General features: G+C 41.4%; 1 protein-coding gene across 1 annotated transcript in view; it reads left to right on the top strand.

The window, feature by feature from the left end:
- Positions 1-18089, top strand: part of GRID1 (glutamate ionotropic receptor delta type subunit 1) — a 555021-nt gene that overhangs the window by 410195 nt on the left and 126737 nt on the right. The window contains exon 5 of the mRNA XM_026069970.1: positions 16390-16443. Coding sequence (XP_025925755.1) covers positions 16390-16443 — 54 coding nt within the window. The remainder of the gene's footprint in view (positions 1-16389; positions 16444-18089) is intronic.

Genomic DNA, 18089 nt, shown 5'->3' with positions numbered 1-18089 from the left:
GCATAAGAATGCCAGATGGTTTTTTTGTTTTGGGTTTGTTTTGTTTTGTTTGTTTGTTTGTTTTTAAAGCGAGGATAATTCTTCTGATGGATTTTTGGCAATTGCCTAGGCTGGCAGCTGGACCTTGTGGTGTTTGGTATCTGGAGGGATATGTATGCACATATGCGTAGCTTTGACACAAATAAAACTAGGTATCTGCAGTTTCATTAAACTAGAATTGAGGACTGTAAAGGGCATTCATTCCTACATACTGAGGCCAAAAAAAAAAAGTCCTTTTCATTTTATAACTAGATGGGCAGATAAAAGGGGTGGAAAATTGTCTTGTTGGCTGACCTTTTGGCTTCTGAAACCTGGGTGAGACTTGTTTGCCCTGCTCGTTTCTCACAGCGCAGCTTCAGCGGCGTAAGAGGTTTCAAAGTCACGAAGAAGAGGAGGCAGGGGATGAGCCGGCGAGTCCCACACGGGCTCCAGGCCCCGCACAGGGGCAGGGTGCTCTGAGCAGGAGGGCTCACGGATGAGGAAAAAAGGCTTTGGAGTAACCAAAACCAAAGAAAAAGGCTGGGGTTGGAAATTAAAGTCTTTAGTATACCTTATTAAGGCAACCCCCAGTGCTATGAGGTATAGGGAGGGAAGAAATGTTTATTTTTGTAGAGTTTTATCTGCAGCTAGCGGCAAGCGTTCCCCCTCTCAGAGCCTGCAGTGAAGGAAGTAGCTGGGAGAGTGTCAGAATCCGGACTGGTGGGATACTTGTAATTAATTTGGAAAATAAATCCTTGTCTGAAAAAAACAGCATGAACTGCCTAAGGTGAAGCAAAAGAGAGGTAGTGGTCTGCAGTCTGTTCGCTTGACTGATAGTTTTTCTGTTTTAGTTGGGCAGCGCAGACAGGTGAGTAATGCAAGAGTCTTGTGCTGGTTGCGAGGGGCAGGCAGCAGTCAGCCGGCAGACAGACAGCTTTTATAGAGAAGTGCTGAAGAGACCTAATGAAAAGCAACAGGGAACGATCGGAGGTTCGGGGAGGTGAGGCGCGAGCGCGGCGTGCAGGCTGCTGTGCGAGGCAATTTGCACAGCGCGCAGCCGTGTGGTCTCTCCTTTGACACAGTTAAGTGAAACGGTGAGATGTGCTTTCAAAGGCAAGGCACAAATAAAGCTCGAGGGGGAAATGGCTTCTTGCCACTTGTCCGCAAGTGTTGCCCTGAGTAGGAAAAGCATCTTTCTCCCAGAAGTGGACAAGTGATTACAGAAAAGCATGCATATCCAAACCATTTCAAAAGAGCCATCCTCCTCTGTTTTCTTACTCCAAACGTTTTTGGTGCCTCACGTCTGCGGCATGCTTTGGGARATGTGGCCCAGCCAGCCAGCCAGCCACGCTTTGGATTCCCAGCGGAAGGAAAAACGGGGCTGTTCTCCAGGATGGCTCCTTACATTCGTGGCACAGGCCTTGTGTAAGCTGGTGCTATTCTGATCTAGTGTTTTGCTGCAGAAGGGACCGATTACATGACATACAGGCCAGAAGAGAATCAAACTGTGTAGTCTAATGCTATGTATTGATTTCCAAGTAAGTGTCTAATTTGACCAATAAATACTACTTAGATATAGCCAAACTTAAAATCGATGGCCGAAACATACACAGACAGTTTTTGCTTGTTAGCATAGCTGCAAGGACGGATCTGTTGTTAGTGCTGGGCGACACGAGTCCCTGCAACAGCTGCAAGCATGGTTTGCCTGGGCAAAGCTGTCCGAGATGCACACATTGGGTGGCAGCTCCCACAGGCTGTTCCAAGTCCTAGGTACCTAGGTCATAGGTCTTTTATTGCTACCTATTTTCATTTACTGATTACTGTAGTAGATGGCCATACTAAATGATTTTAACTGTTGCTCATGGATTTAGGTAAGAACCAGAGGGAAAATGGGCAATGTCCCGAAGCAATATTAAGTAAGCTGCTCTCATTAAATGTGTGCCGTTACTTGACATGGATTGGAGAGTTGCATACAGCATCCTGCGCTTGCAGTTGGTGATGGCGTGCGGCCGCCGTTGGAGAGCTTGGCACAGCAAGCTGTCCCAGGGACTGGCTGCTTTTTGCTTTGCCACATGCTGTTTTCTAGCAAGCTGTCGGTACAAACGACACAGACTTCAGCTTCTTTGGTCAACATCAAAAGCACTAATCATGACAGATTCTCCCTCTACCCTTCTCTCCCTTCATTTCGTATTTACTCTATGTTGTTGGTTGTATAGCTCCATCACAAATGATAAATGGAGTTTAAGAAGATACTTAGTTGTTCTGACCTGTGCTGTTGCTGTACCTACGCAGATTTTCAAGAAACCCTGCTGATGTGTATGTTTCTCTTTTCCTTTCTTTTTTGTGATTTCTTCAAATAATAATTTCTTCAAWTTTTCTTCAAATAATAGCAATTTCTGGGAGAGGGGGTTCAGCAGCAGGTTGCTTGTGCCCAGGAGTTCTTCTAATTGTAAGACCCAGCATCACCTGCTGGATAAGAGGCTGCTTGTAGAAATTTGTTCTTTATTCCAGGCATGTGATTACACTGCCACATAAGAGACACCCCAACGTGTCCGAGCGAGGCCAAAGTGCCGGTTTGGGGATAGAGAGAACCATGAAGCAGTGGGACACCAGTGCCTGCGTGTCCTGCCTGCACCGCGGAGGCCAAGGCTGAACGCCTCTCCCCAGGCTCCTGCTCTGAGCGGAGCAAGAGCTCTGCAGGCATATAGCTGGATATATTACTGTCATTTGTAACTTGTGAGAATTTTTATTAAAGGTAAAGCCTTGAGGCTGCTGAGATTAATGCCCTGTGCAGTCTACGGGGAGCATCCTTGGTTTAGTGACTTTATCGTTAAAAAAGTCAAAATGGAAAATGAGTTGGAAAAAGGAAATGGCTGTACTTGCACATCTGCCTGTGTGTATTTTATTGAAATAAACATTTATGACATTTTATTTCTTCCTATTTATATATTATATTCATATTATTTATATTTTTATATATAGCATTTCTATCTGAAACTTACATTTTATGTGCATGTATATATGTGTGCGTGTGTGTGTATATATATATATAAGCACCCATATATAATTTGGAGTTAGTTGTTATTGTACGTCAAACTTGAGATAATTTGCTCATCGTTTTCCAAGAAGTTTACAATAAATCCAGGAACCGGTTCTTCAGAGTCCCACTCTAGTGTCATAACAACACAGCTCTAAAGTATCCTTTATGCTTGGACCCAAATGTTTTTAAGGCCATTAGCACCAGTCTTTATATGTGAAATTACAGCCTACCCTTTCTTGCCTTCCAGTTTCCTTATTTTGTTTGGTTGTGTGTACCCATCCCCAGAGATCCATGTACATATGCATATCCGTGCACACGTGTACATCTGCCCAGGGAAGGACAGGGTAATTCTGGGTTGTGCCCAGGCAATTTTGTCCACGAGCTTCAGATTCATAAAGGAAGAATACTTGTGCCGCCCTCCGGCATTCACCTGAAGCCAGGCAAAGCGCCGGCTGGCTAGCAGCTGTCAGCATGACGCAGTGGGAATAACCAGCAAGCGCGGACTGGCAGTGGTACTGCGGTAAGCTCAGGGCTTGGGTTTCAGTTTGAATGCTGTAATAGAGAAGGCCATAAAAGGCACAGATTTATGAGCGTAGCCAAGAGTACATATCTTCAAAGTACTCTTTAAAAAGTGATATCAAATCGGACAATGTCACACCTATTTTCTTCAAGGTGAAAATAGAGCTCTACAGATGTGAAACATCTGTCTGTGCCTAAGGTTTCTTGGCTAATTTTTGGTGTGAATTTATGTTTGTAATAGATGCTTCTGTAAGGACCTGTTGACTGAGTTACTTTACACAACCATATAGACTACCTGTCTCCTAATATTAACTTCTAAGTATATCAGTTCTGGAGAATTTAAAGCAGTATTTAAGAGATAGGAGAACTCTGAGGATGAAATCCTGTCCCTTTCCATTTGAATGGAACTAATATTCCTCCCATATCACATTATTAGTTCCTGAATCATATGGTTTTCATGAAATATCATCTCCCTTTTTTTTTTTGACCAAGTTGTTCAGAGCTGAAGTAATTAGTCTTCTTTTCTCAGCCCTAAATTCAGAACACAGCAGCTCAGCTACCAAATAGCAGATTTTGAAAAAATGCTTTCTTTTCTCTGAAAGTCAAGCTTTAATAAATAATAAAGATCATGTTAGACAGTCTTTATTGGAATGGTAAAAGATTGCTGCTTTTGTACTCATTGCTTTAAAAAATTAAAACACCTTAATCTTTTAAAAACAATTTGGGTTTGGGAAAAGGAATTKCATTGCAGGTGACAAGTTGCTTGCCAAGTTCCGGGAGGTGCGATTTGGGACGTCTGAGATATTAAACCTCAAATGTCTGAGCTCCTAATAGAAATGTGAATTCAGCATTAACTCCGGCAGCTCTGCTGCAATATGTGATGGATTAAGTGTATGTTTTTTGTCTTTATCCTAAAACTCAGGAGTCGTCAAGCCTGTTACTCAATCTCTGTGCTCTCTCAGGGGTGCAAGATGAGAAGTGAACTCTCAGCTTACTTATTCCTGTCCCCTGAGATCAGAGGCTGCCATAATACATAAATATTACATAATTGCTTTCCTAAACTGATTATGCATCACCTTGAAATCAAACTGGGTGTATTTTGGCTTCCGCTACTTTTGTGAAATGAGTTCAGGATCTCACGACAATAGTGAGAAACCTTTGAATTCTCAGCCAAAATATACTCACAACCTGCCTGTATTCATTCTGCTTGGTGGCAGCATTGCCACCTAAGTTAAGCAGTTGAGCTCCTTCTTTGGTGTTTATCCTCCCAAGCTACTGAGAAGAGATCCAGCAGGTTCTCTTTCAGTTCTTCTGCCACTAAACTCACAATCCAGTCTTGGGCTCTGCTCTCACCCCCATAATGGCTATGAAGGTCTCTCTCTGGTGGAATTAATACTTTCTTACTCTATGGACAGTGTCTCAGCTGATACATTCTTAGGGTCTAGTTCATGGTTGCACAATTGGTGGATCACAGACAATAAACCTCTAACAAACCTCTGGTGTTTTTCAAACTGATGAAGCCTCAAATAGTAGCAATTATTTTTGTTGTTCTCTGACTGCATGACCTTATTCTTCATACTAATGTATTTCACCATAATTACATTAATCTAGTTTTGGAAGTCATCTTCTTTTTAGATATTCTTTAAATACCTCTGTATTTACCTCACTTCTTAGTTTTCTGTCAAATTTCTTTAACAGTATTTGTTGGGATCATTAATGGTAATATTAAATAAGCAATTAAAGCTCTCAGCTTCAAAAGGAGCAAATACTGACATAATAGGATAACTGAAAAGCTCAAAATCTGAGGATGGCAGAGGAAATTTGGAATTTGCTTAAGCTTCTCCATTTTGAAGCTAGGAATCTGAGCTGGACTTACCTTTGCTTGACTCATGATCATGCTATTCAACAAGATCCATCGTTATTGATAGTTTTTCTTCTTTGGCCTTGTCTGAGAATTTAAAATTTGCCAAATGCACACAACCCCTGCAGAATTTCTTAATAGATAAGATGTATTTGTTTATATTCAGCTTTGACTGAACAGTGACTAGGGTCACTAGCTGATTCCTGCACTATCCCAGGAAATCCTTCTTTCCTTTCCTCTACACCCCCCACAGTACACGGATTCAGTCTGTTTTGCCACGATGTCCCTGTTTATTTCTTGGTTGTCTATGATATTGCTCTAAAGACCATTCTGTTTCTCACTGTAATGCCTTCATATTTCTGTTCTTTTATTGCTAGTTTTACATCTTGCACTGGCCTCTCAGTTTGGGCGTAGCCATTAGTGTATCTTCATTAACATAATTTTCACTCTGGCAAATTAAAAGCAGTTTTAGAGACTGTGAGCCCTCTCGGCTCTTTCTCTAATTTTTAGCCTTCTCTTTCTAGTAGTTTCAGAGTGAGCCCCTCAAGGCCAGCACGGAAAGTCTTATCTGATAGACTTACCTGCAAAAGGTCCTTTTTAATGAGAATACTTGTCAGTGGTTGCATTTACTGACTGTTTCTTTTTACCACCAGTCTTTTATCTCTCTGTTCAACTTCATTAGCTGCCTCCTACTTTCATTTGCACTGTGCCTCTACCTCACTTAGGTATAAAAATTCCCCAACTTTCTTCTGCAGTAAACTAACAGTGACACCTGACCTGAAGTGAACAGAGATTTTTCTGATTCTTTCTTATTCCTTTTCTGCCTCGGGGCCGGGTTTCTCAGCCTGGCGTCCTGACCCAGCGTACCCTCCCTTCCGTCCCCGCTCGGGGCTGACAGGCTGATCAATTCGTCACTCGTGTAATTCAGCGGTGCCTGCTATCGTGTGAATCTCCAGTCTCCTTGGAGGGTTTTTTTTTTTTTTTTTTTTTCTTCCTCTGGTTTGTGATTATTTCCTCCCTCCCTCATCCCCTTTCCATTATTTAGTTATTTCTGTTTCCCTCCTGTATATTGTCCTCGTCACCTGCAGGTCCCAGCCCTTGGCTCTTCCCTTTGACCCTCCTCTTTGCTTGGGGTGAATGGGGTTTCTGCTTGCTTGCCCTAGGCAGGGTTTCTGCTCCCCGGGGCAGCTCCCTCCCCACTTACCCAGCTCTTTCTACTGCCATATTTCATCCCATCTCTGTCTTGTCTTTGTGGTCAAACACCCCAAGTCTTTTTTTTTTTTTTTTGCAGGTATTTACAACTTGTAGTATCATGTCAAATTAATATTTTATATTCTTTCCTATGTGTCATCTTCAGAAATTTGTCTGAATTTCTCCTGTGTCTCCAGCTGCATCTCTAGTCCTTAATTCTTCTCTTCCAGGATTTCTGTCAGGTGACAGTGTCGTGGATAAATATTTCCCATCAGGTAACCACTTAAGGATAGGTCTTTATTCAATATCTTCATCTAATAACACTTGCAACATTCTTTTCCGTCATCCTTAAAAACCAATGCAACCCCGATATGAAAATGGGGTCAATTCAGGTGTCATTTTTTTTCCCTCCATCATTGCAATTAACACCCCCAGACTTCCCACAAAATCCCAGTTTGTGCCTTCTGCTTTCTGGCTTTCCAAGACACCATCTTTTAAAACTTTTCCTTGAGTCAAACCTTTTTTTCTCAGTTTTGCAGTTAACCTTCTCGCCAGCGTCAGTCAAAGGTGCCTGCAGCGTGGTCTCCAGCGCACGGCTTTGTCTTAGCCCGTATTTAGTGCGCCCAGGCAGAGTCTGCAGGCCAGCGACTTTGAACACACCACGCATCTTATGACCAAAGCTAGCGGCAAGTAAAGGACTCGGTTCCTGTTCCCTTCTCCCCTGGATTTTTCCTCAGTGAGAATGAATCTCACGTCAATTCCCTGTTCAGTACTTTGTTGTGTTTTTTAGTCTTTTGTTGTTAATGACAGTTCTATCTGATTATTTAGCAGTTTGTTTCTATTCTTTGAGTAATCTATTTGCATGCAATATATATCTGCTACCTCTTTCTAAAGTTAATTTACTTGAAGGACTGAGTGAAGAGCTATTAGAATTATTTGAGGGAATTTTTAAGTCTCTATTATCCATCAGTGATATGATTCTTATGTTGGTGTACACATGCAGAGAAGAATAAGTAAATGTACTTTAAAAGTTGCTTAAAAAAAAAGCGAAGCAGTAATCCTGTTATACAAGAGAAACAGCAGCATTTTATGCTAAGATTAGGTAATCTGAATATAAATGCTTGTTTTTATTTGTCTTTGTGGATATTGTTCCAAGCTGCAGTCATGCTGCAGGATGTGGAAGAAGAAAATTGTCTCATTTGGACTTCCAGCAAAGAGGCAGATGACTTTGCAATGCTTTCACTTTGTCTTTAGGAAAAAGAAATAATATTTGTTGAATGCTTTCATATAGTAGTCTGAAATCTGACTTCCCTTTCATGGATGTACATTGAAGCAAATTTATTTTTAGTCATACTTTGTCACAAACCGAAATTTTAAATTAAAAAACGTGTTCAATAATAGTTAGGAACTGTTTTTTCCTCTCTCTTTCTCTCTCTGGCCATAGGAAGCTTAAAACATAGACACAGGGTCCTCTATATAAGTCATTCTGCATAAACAATGCACTAGATAGTGTACTTTATTTTTTGTCAGTGAGGAATGGGAAGCTGTCTTTAGCCTTAAGGGAAGAAATTTCCCTTGTGTATCCTCCCATACTTTGATGGGATAATAGAAATCAGTGCTAAGGATGACATATCCTAAGTCAAACAAGTGCAAATTTTTAAATTAAAAACCTATTAGTTTCACATTTTTCTTCCTCTCAATTTATATGGAAGCTCCGAAACATGGAAATTTTAACACAAATCTGTGTTTTGTTTAAATTCTACCTCAGAAACAAAGGGAACAAGATTACAGTAGTTACAAATGCTAAAAATGATTCCGTTTCAAGAACAGAACCAAGGAATAATCAGTTAGGAACGCTTGTTTCCCGGGAGCCRGAAGATAAGCTGCTGCTCCAGACAATAGAGGAACATCAGTTCTCAAAAACCCATTTGTCTCCAACTTCGCAAACACTAGGTGAGCTCGTGTTAGTTAGATGAAGTGGAAATTGTATCAAAAGACTGAACATAAATTTTTAAATTGATAACTTTGCGGTACTTTCCTGAATAATCATATACAAGCACTTAGGAAAAGTATGGTTTTCAGTCAAATCTGCTCATGCCCTGCTTCTGTGATATCCTCGTGCGATATGAAGAAAGGCAAATACTCTTTCCTCGTGGCAGACCTGATCAGGAAGAGTCTTCTGGTTTGAGATGGTTAAGTGATCTGCCTGTGGCACTGTTTGTGCATGTAAAAAGCATGATGACTGACAAGCCAGTCCTCAGATCCATGAGGATTTTACTTGATTTATGTATTTATTTTGTGATTTAAAATAAGAGTGCTGTAGGCAGAAAAGGATTGGTTTGAAAGTGATTATGTCTGAGGCTGAGGCAAGGCTAGTGTCATCGTCTTTCCTTAAAAAACACACAGCGTTTTTAAGGAATTTAAGAGAAGAGATTGCACGTATCCAAGTAGCTGAAAAGGTGGGTAGTGGGCAGGGTAAACTTTCGTGTGGATGTATCTTTCCAAATTCATAGAGATTAAAAAAAAAAAAAAAAAAACATAAAATAACAGCCTTGCAGTATGATTGGCAATTTTGTGCCAGAAACCATGAATCAGTATTAAAACCAAAAGTTCATGAAGAAYAAAGTGGCCTCTTGTCCGTGTAGTTGGTCCTTCCAGTTCAGGGTTTGTGCCGTGGTGCGCGACTCCCGGGAGCGTTCAGCTGTCGTGTTGGCACGCTGCGGCACTCTTCATTTAAAAGAGGAAATTAGGAAGGTGTTAGTCGGTTTTGCTCTCTGTTTTGTGTTGTTCGCATGTTAGAAAATGTTTCTTTAACGGTGCGGTTACCATTGGAGCAGTCTGCCGGGTTTATCCCTATGAAAAGGATGAAAGCCCATAAAACGCTTTGCGCAAGCTCTGTAAAATTATATTGAACTTCTGGTGCGACGTGAGGTTGGAGCTGAAGCTTTTCTTTTGAGCCGAGCCGCGAAGGCACAGCGTGGGGCTGGCCGGGTCTGTGAAGCGTGTCGCGCCGTCAGTGCCGCAGGGCCGCGCGTTGCCGGAGCGCGGAGCGGCCCTCCGCGCTGCAAAGGGCCCTACTTGCAAGGGGCCGGGGCCTGACGGGCCGCTTTTCAGCAAACAAGCAGAGAACATAAACTTCTTCAGTGTCACCGGTGACTTCTTCCATTCATGGAAGGGACCCCTTTCCCTCCCTACCCCCCCCCCAAAAAAAAAAAAAAAAGCCCCAGGTGCTGGCCAGCCCTAATGAATTTTACTTTCCTCTGTTCTCCGCAGTTTGGCTGCTCTCGGGCTGCTTTTCCATGTCTTAACAAAGCATTAAAATTTGCCTCCAGAAAGGTGAGACGTTGCCTTAGAGTGCAGATGTACAAACCTGTTATCTTCAAAAGAAATGCGGTATCTAAGTGAGCAAAATTTAATCATTCTTTTCAAAGATTTCCTTGGGTCTTCAAAGTCAGCGCAGTGTGTGACTTCGGTAAAATTTTCGGTGCAAGATTTCTGAGAGGTTGTGTTCTTYAGTTAACATGAGATTTATGTCTTTACAGAAATGTTGCTTCCTGACAGCTGGGCAATTATCYGGTGTCACCACTGTGCCGTGTAGTTAGATGGTCACCAGTTAGCACGTTTATAAATAATATGTGACATTTGAGCTTTGCCGAGTAGATGGATCCTGAACGCTTCTGGAAGCACTCCATAGGCAGGAGTTTACTTCTGCGTGTCCTTCCACGGAGTGCGCATTAAAGGGAAGGGCAACAGAAGGGGAATAAAATAAAAATTACCTATAAAATGTGAATCAGATTAAACAGAAATCCTGCAGTATTACGTTGAAATGATTATGGCTAAAATGATAGGCAGCGTTGCATATATTTCAGTAGTTCCTCGAGAATGGTGCAGCCACGTGACTGGGAGGCGTTGCAGCGCACGCTTCCTCTGCTCCCCACCCCCTTTTCTTCATCTTACGTGTTCCTCTTGGTTAAGATTAAAGTTTTTTAGGTAGGTTTTCCTGAAGATAGTTTTCTTTCTGTTTGTACGTGACCTAGCATAAAAGAAAACCAATGCAGTACAAGCATTAAAAATATATTATTAGGATACTTCAGTTTGGGTTGTTATCGGGTCCTAGTGCATAAAATGTCATGTATGCTCCCTAATTAGCATTCATCAGCTGCAGGAGGAGCGTGTGCTGCAGGTTGGCAAAGGTTTGGGTCATATTTGCTCCAGTCTGTGTGAAACGCCTTATTAGCAACTGAAAATGAACTCTGTTTTTGTTGGTATTAGGGGATTTGTTCTGGGATGTATTTTCCTTTCTTCTTTTTCTTCTTTTCCTTCTTTTTTTCTTGTTGAGTTATTTAGCTTATGGGGGAACAGAGGTTAAGGACAGGAAAGGGCCCGTGTCATACCCTTGGAGCAAACACGGCGCTCGGTGTCGCTGGGGAGGCCAGTTTGGGCCGAGAGCGCGGGCGCAGCGTCACGGGGTTCACGGGGAGCTGAGTGCAGCGGGGGCTCACGGCGGAGGCTCACGGCAGGCCCGCGGTCATCCCGGTGCTCCTGCCCCAGAGAGATGCGYGGGCGTCGGGCCGCGTGCTTCGCCGCACGCTCTCCAGCGGCTTCGGAAAACCGGCCCCGCTCAGGGAGGTTTTCCATCAATACGTGCTGAGAGCGTGGACCAAGGACAAAGTCGCGTGCGCAGCGAGCGATGAAGCAACGGCGGTGTTAAAAGCACGTGTCGTATTTCCCGTTCGTTCGTCGCTTCTATGAAGCTGGTGTGCGCCGGGACTCTGAACTGGCTGCCGCCGTTGCAAGCGGAGGGGGAGCTACCGCCTCGCTGATGCAAGGCGGCGATGGCCAGAAGATAGGTGCTCCGTGTTGGGCTGAGTCGATGAGATATCGCGGCCTGGAAAGACTTTTTTTTTAATCCATGTACTAATGGTAAGATTATCAAATAAGCGCTAGAAACAGTATCAGTTTGCACTTTTCTTCACTACGTTATAAATATTATAAGGAGATAACCCAAGGCTGACATTTTTCTTTGAATTATTAGAAATACTTATATTTATTGCAACTAGTAAGGCTTATTTTATTAATCTGTTTTTAATCTATAAAACATTATAGGAGTTGCACTCCTCTGGAGATACTGAACTGACAAGTATTTATTTAAGGTGCAAGGAAAGAAAGGGTCTAATGAATTACAAGACTCTCAGTAGCTGGTTCAGAGAGATTGTTCTGTGAAGGTTTATTACCTATGCAAGTCACTGCTGGACGTCAGCTGCACTGTTTTAGTTGAAGGAGTTTCTAAATATATTACAAGTATATAGGGGATATAGACTGAACCCGTCTGCTCTACCAGAATTGACTTTTCCATATCTTCTGTCTTGACTTATTTGTATCCAAGGCATATACAAAGCTTCTCAGATAAACAGGTGCACTTTGATACTATCCAGTTAATTACTGTCAGAGGTATTGCAGTGAAAACTTGGTCTATAGCTCTTCTTTGGAAGCTGAACTGGTTCCCTAATTTCTATTATGTTTTCCTGGCCATTTGAATCCAGAATAAAGCCATTTTTAAAAATATAAAAGTCTGTTTCCTGCTAATGGAAGTAAGCAGTCGTAGGTTTGGCTCAGGCCTAGAAAATGCTGTAAAAAAGATAGTAATTTTTTTTCCCCATTGCTGTTTTACTACGATAGATTTCAAAATGGTCTTGAAGAATTTTTCTTGTACTTTTGGGGGAAAGCAAGAGAGGGTAGTTTGATTGTTTCCGAAAGGGTGGGAAGGAGGAGAGGTGCGACCCTGCGCAGAGCGTCCGCAAAGAGCGAGGGCTCCCGCGATTGCTTCCCCAGGCCCTTCTTTACGTAACCCTTTCCCTGCGAATGATGGGCAAACGAAAAGAAATTAAAAGGGTGCATCTGTCACGTTCGGGCCAATTGCTTTGGAAATACGAAGAAGGAAAAGACRACAAATGGGCTCTGAAGAGCCGCTGGTTTGCGGCGTTCCCAAGGGCGGAAGCACAGCGGGAGCATCGGCGTCTGCCGTCCGGGAGACCCTGGCCCAACGGCCGCGGGCGGTGGCGAGGAGCCGTCGCGATCGCCGCTCTGCCCTTGGCGACGTCTTCGGTTTGGGATTTGGGAGAAAGTCGGGAGGGGATGGTTCGTGTCCTGTTGCACTTTTTTCTGCAGAATTGTTTTCTTTCTGCATATAGTGGTATTTACTGCTCACTTTCCTAACTTATTTTAATTCTGCAACTGCTGTTAGATAAAATAAAGAAACCAAGTTACTTATTCACAAAAGCAATATACATATTTGTTCTCCGCAGCATTCCAATAGAATAATGTCATGGATTATTGGCAGTAAATTATTTTTAAGGTATACATGTAAAAGTAAACAAAACCATATACATGAAAATATCTTTGATAATTTTTCACGAAGAATCTCATTCTTTTCTTTCATCGCTGATCTGAAGTCTTTGTATGGGATCTGAATTCCTAATGCTCGTATTTTAATGCTCAGTATCTCCTTATTTCATTTCTATTGCAAATGCTTGCTGCTGAGGAATTACCCGCTGTTGCCTGCATTCCCTGCTCCCCTTCTCCCGGTCTGGCCTGCTTCTGGTAATGTCATTTATATGTCGACATTAATCGTAACACATTTTAGCGCATGATTTCTGCTCCAGCAGATGGCAGAGCTTTTCCTCAGCCACAGCAATCGGAAACATTCCTAGCCGCTTTCTTTATTATAGGATACATTTATGAAACAGGCTTTAATAGGTCCTTCAGGATCTTTTGTGGACGATTTTTTTGAAGGGATGATAGCACCAGCTTAAATAAATTGCAAGATCTTGAATGGTTTGAATAATTAAAAACTAATTAAAAATGGGTGACCTTATTCTCCCAAATGCTGATACTTTTTCCTGTATAAAGAAGTAGAAACGCTGTAAATTGCAAACATATATAATTTCTTTCTTATTCCAAGAATTCTAAACAAATTTGCTCACAGATATCGCAGGTCCCCAAGATCGTATTCCTCACGCTGCCTAACTTCCACGGCCTCTGGCAATGCAGCACCTATGCACCAATGCTATCTGAGGGTCGAAACCTCAGAGTTGTCTCTTTTGATAGTTCATTTTAGGACATTTTAGGATTCTTTAGGACAGTGAGTCCAGAAATGTGGCACAAAATCTGAAAAACAAAATACAAAAACTTTGTCCCCTCAGCCTGTCAGGGTCTGGAATAATGCTCCGTGCTGTGTGCTGCAGCTCTAAACTGAAGATATTTATAGAATTTAAACTTGCCTGCCTACCGTTACGTTTCTAGCCGCGTCTCAGGCTTCTGGGGCGCAGCGTCCCTTGGCGCCCGTAGGAGGTGCTGAGTGGGCTCGCGCGCTGACTCTGTGCAGCCTGCTTTCAGGCACCTGGTTTTAAAACCTCCGCCCAGATATATGAACCCAGAAGAATGAGTTACGGTAATTCTTCTCAAATTCCCTGGCTCTTCTGGCTCCCCAGCCGTAACATTTATTCCTACTAATTGCTCATTGTGGCAGATAAATCTCAACATGTAGCCAATGCAATAACTGCACCTGAGCGGTATTTAGTTTTGCTTTGCTTTTATTGCCAGCACTTTGCTTTTCCTCTATACGTTGCAGCACCTGGCTGTTTTGGCTTTGTGGGAAGAATATGTTAGAGGGGTGAATAGGGAGAGCTGCATGTTTTCACCCTCACTTTCACTGCTGTTACCTTTTCTAGTAGCTGCAAGTCCTCAATTAGGTGGGCAGTTTAATTTTCCAACTAGCTTAAAAGAAATGCAAGGTAGACAATTATCAGGGGAAACAATTTGTCGCTGCAGGCCTAAGAGAGGATTGTCACGTCAGAAGTGTTGTTTAGTGTTTCTCCTCTACCTTAACACCAGGGATACTCAAATTTTCCATAATGCTGTTTACGATGATGATGATAAATACTGTGTCCTGTCTGCGATGGTTTTTCTCTTTTGATTTGTTTTGCAGTTTCCCTTTTGGGGGTTTTGTCTCTTTAAAGGAATACTTTAAATCTCTCGTTGTCTCTACTCACCTTGTATAGACAATGAGAAATAGATTGAGGTACGTGCATTACCCACAGTTATCTTAGGTTTGTGTAGGATAGGCAAATGAATAGTATTTTTAAACACAATAACTTAGGCAAGTTATTAACATCTTTTTCAACACTGAATATAAACAAAGAGCCATGTTAAAATGTTGGTGTTGACTACTTAGCCAGTTTTTCATTTCCTTTTCTCTCTCTCTCTTTTTTTTTTTTTTTTTTAATTGGGGCCAGGTAACTATTCCCTTTGCCTATGTTAGGGATGGATATCTTGTCATTTCACTTCAGCTGTGAGAGTTGTGGGTGTTTATTCTAAACCAGTCATTTGTAGTCAGAGAGAAGGTGATTCATCCCATCTGAAGCTAAATATTTGAGAAGCTTACTATACCAGCATGGTCTGGAGACAAAGCTGGTTGATGCTGTTTCTGCCTGGCACAGTGCTGCAGCCCGCATAGTCCCTGCACCCCTGCCACTTCTGTGAGGATGCACACAGTGAGCAGGGTGCTGAAATTATCCAGGTTAAAAAATAATAAGTGGAAGGATCTTTTTAATTTGTGTTTGTTTTTTAAGCAAGTTCACTTCAGTGATCCATAAGGCCATTTATAACGTGGCTGTATGAGTAGTTGTATCTGTTCAGTAAGCAGAGTCATATTGTCACAGCAGATGGAAGTGGCTGAAGGCAGGAACTTAGAAAACCAGCTTTGTGCAATGAGCTGCCTCCTAAGATACGTGCCCCCTGCACTCACCTGTTTTATTAGGTGGGGTGAATGTGCAATAATTGTTTAAGCATGTGTTAAGTAGGACATTACCGATATTATGACTATAGCATACACCTTTTCATGCTCCGTACCTTTTTATTAGACTATAAAATATCCTGAAGTGAGCTTATCCATGTCAATCCCAGCAGACAGCTAGAAACTTGCACGTGTATTGCCAAATCCTTCCATTGAGGTCCTCGTTGCTAGTACTGCTGGCTGTGCTATAGTGGTCTTTTCCAGTTTTAACATCTTAGCAAAGCATGAGGATTATATGTGTACTGATAAATATGCTGTCTGATGAGATGTGCTGTTTATTATAATATGCAATAATCACCCAGGTCCATACCAGGAAGCCAGCAAAATGTCCATGCAAATCATAATATCCTCTTGGGTGTGACGTAAGTCGCAAGAGAGGATGACTCATATGAACTTCTCTTGAGCGGCTCAGAGTGTTATTTTCCTTTGAACAGGCTAAATAACTATAGTTGTAGTAAGACAGAGGTATAGAAGTATATTCTGAGACATGTTGAAAACCCTACCTACAAGGATCCTTTAGAAATATCATCCCATGGAAGTTAAATCTTATATACCATGGGAAAGACATTATCTTCTGCTTGCAGTTGTGCATGATAGGATCCCTTATCCTGTTGGCTTAGCACCCTGTTGCAGTATGCCTTCGTGGTGCATCTACAGAATATCTTCATGGTATGAGGTACTTTGGTTTAGATACTGGTCAGAGAAATGTGACTGCAACCAATAAAATGCCTTTCCGTCAAGTAGCAATGGAATAGATTAAAAGAGCTTTACTGAAACAAAGCCAATAGCAACTGAAAGCAATCAGAATGACCTTTATAGTAGTACCTTTTTAATGTAAGTTATCTCTTGAATATGTTTCACCTGTTTTATTTATTTTTATTATTATATATTTTTTTATTTTTGTAGGCTGTGGAAACCAACCTTGCTTCAAAGGATAGTCACTGGGTCTATGTAAATGAGGTAAGAAAGACAAAAGAGACAAGATAGCTTGGTACATTCACTCATCACCATCTTTTGTTTCATAAGTTTTGATACACCAAACTCAACCAAACTGTTTGATACACCAAACTTACCATCTTTGCTTTTTGAATGGTACAGAATGCAAACTGTGTGGCATCATTGCTCATCTGTCTCATTTGAATTGGCATAGGCTGAATACCAAAGGTCAAAGTAAAGCTTCCAGTGTACATGTTAGCAGCTGAGAGACTCTGGTTTTTCCCTCTTCACTGTTGACCCTATCCCATTAGCAGTTTAGTAAGAAGAGAATATCTCAAAAGAAGCCCGGAATAAATGCATGCATATATATGCCAGAATCTCACCCTTCACTGCTATGAAAGCCTGCACTCAGATACTGTGAGTGACAGGAAAGAGCGCTGAGGCTACTTGTAGGCTTAGCTTGTTAGAACAGGCATTTACATGATACAAGTTTTTTCTTTGGTGCAGAATTGTGTTGTTGTTTTGGCCAAGATCCAGGATAGCATGGAATTAAAATGTGAGATTTCCTTTCTGCAGCAAATGGTATCCTCTCCTGCTACTGTGATTATTTATTTTACCTTAGTACCGAGATGCCCTATTGGGAATCAGTGCTGACTCGTATTTAAAAAGCCATGGAAAGCTTGAAACGTTGTACCATACATAATCATTTATAAATCATTGGTTGTTCAGGATAAATTGCACTATTTTATATACTTCTGATTTTAATAATGATTTGTTAAAGGATAGTAAAATATGTAAGTTAAAAAGAGCTAACTATATTCATTGTTTCATATTTGTATTTAAAACACATAACCTCTAATTTAATAACCAATTCCTTTGTTAATTTCTCATCGCTTTCTTTGCACTTAGCTAATAATGTTGGATAGACTATTTTTAATAATAACTATAAATTGCATTGCGTGGCATTAGAAACACTCTGTAATTAAATAGAAGGATGGAGAAAGGGAGTGAAAACTCTGCTGATAAAGACTTTATAAATCCTTTCTAATCCTTGTTACATTTATGCACCTCCTGATTTGTCAGCTGCAGTAATGGCCCAGCACAAAATATAAGCACTATGCCCGGAGAGACAGTATTTATATTCACATAAAGATAATACAGGGCATATTGCCCTAAACATTTATGGAGAGGGACTGTTTGTGAATTTGTTACTACTGTTGTTATTGTTCAGATGTTAAAATTCACTTCATGAAGCCTGAATCTGAAATATCCCAAATAAAATCTTCAGTGCTTGTGCACAAACATATCCATCCATACAAATACACGTCAGAAAAGGTGTCTAGTTTGCTCTTACTTTGAGAACTCTTTTTTCCCCCTCTCCATTACTAGAGACTGGGTGGGGAAGCTATGATAACAAAATGTGAATCTAAAGTATAAATTAATTCTTCACAAGACAAGAAAAAACTAGATTTTTCATACCACCTAAAAAAGCATAGGGGTCTTGTTGCTACAGGTACAACACGTAATATAAATATTCTTTATTGAAAAATACCAATGCACAAACTTACAAATACCCCAAAATGCAGTTGAATTTGAATAGACAATTACAGGAACTTCAAATTCATGAAACTCTGGAGAAAGACTGTGCAGGCTAAAAGAGGAGGAAATGT

This window comes from Apteryx rowi, unplaced genomic scaffold (genome assembly GCF_003343035.1).
Source record: "Apteryx rowi isolate R43461 unplaced genomic scaffold, aptRow1 scaffold_30, whole genome shotgun sequence".
Taxonomy (NCBI): Eukaryota; Metazoa; Chordata; class Aves; order Apterygiformes; family Apterygidae; genus Apteryx; species Apteryx rowi.
Note: the sequence above shows the minus strand (reverse complement) of the source record. Positions and strands in the feature narration are given on the sequence as shown.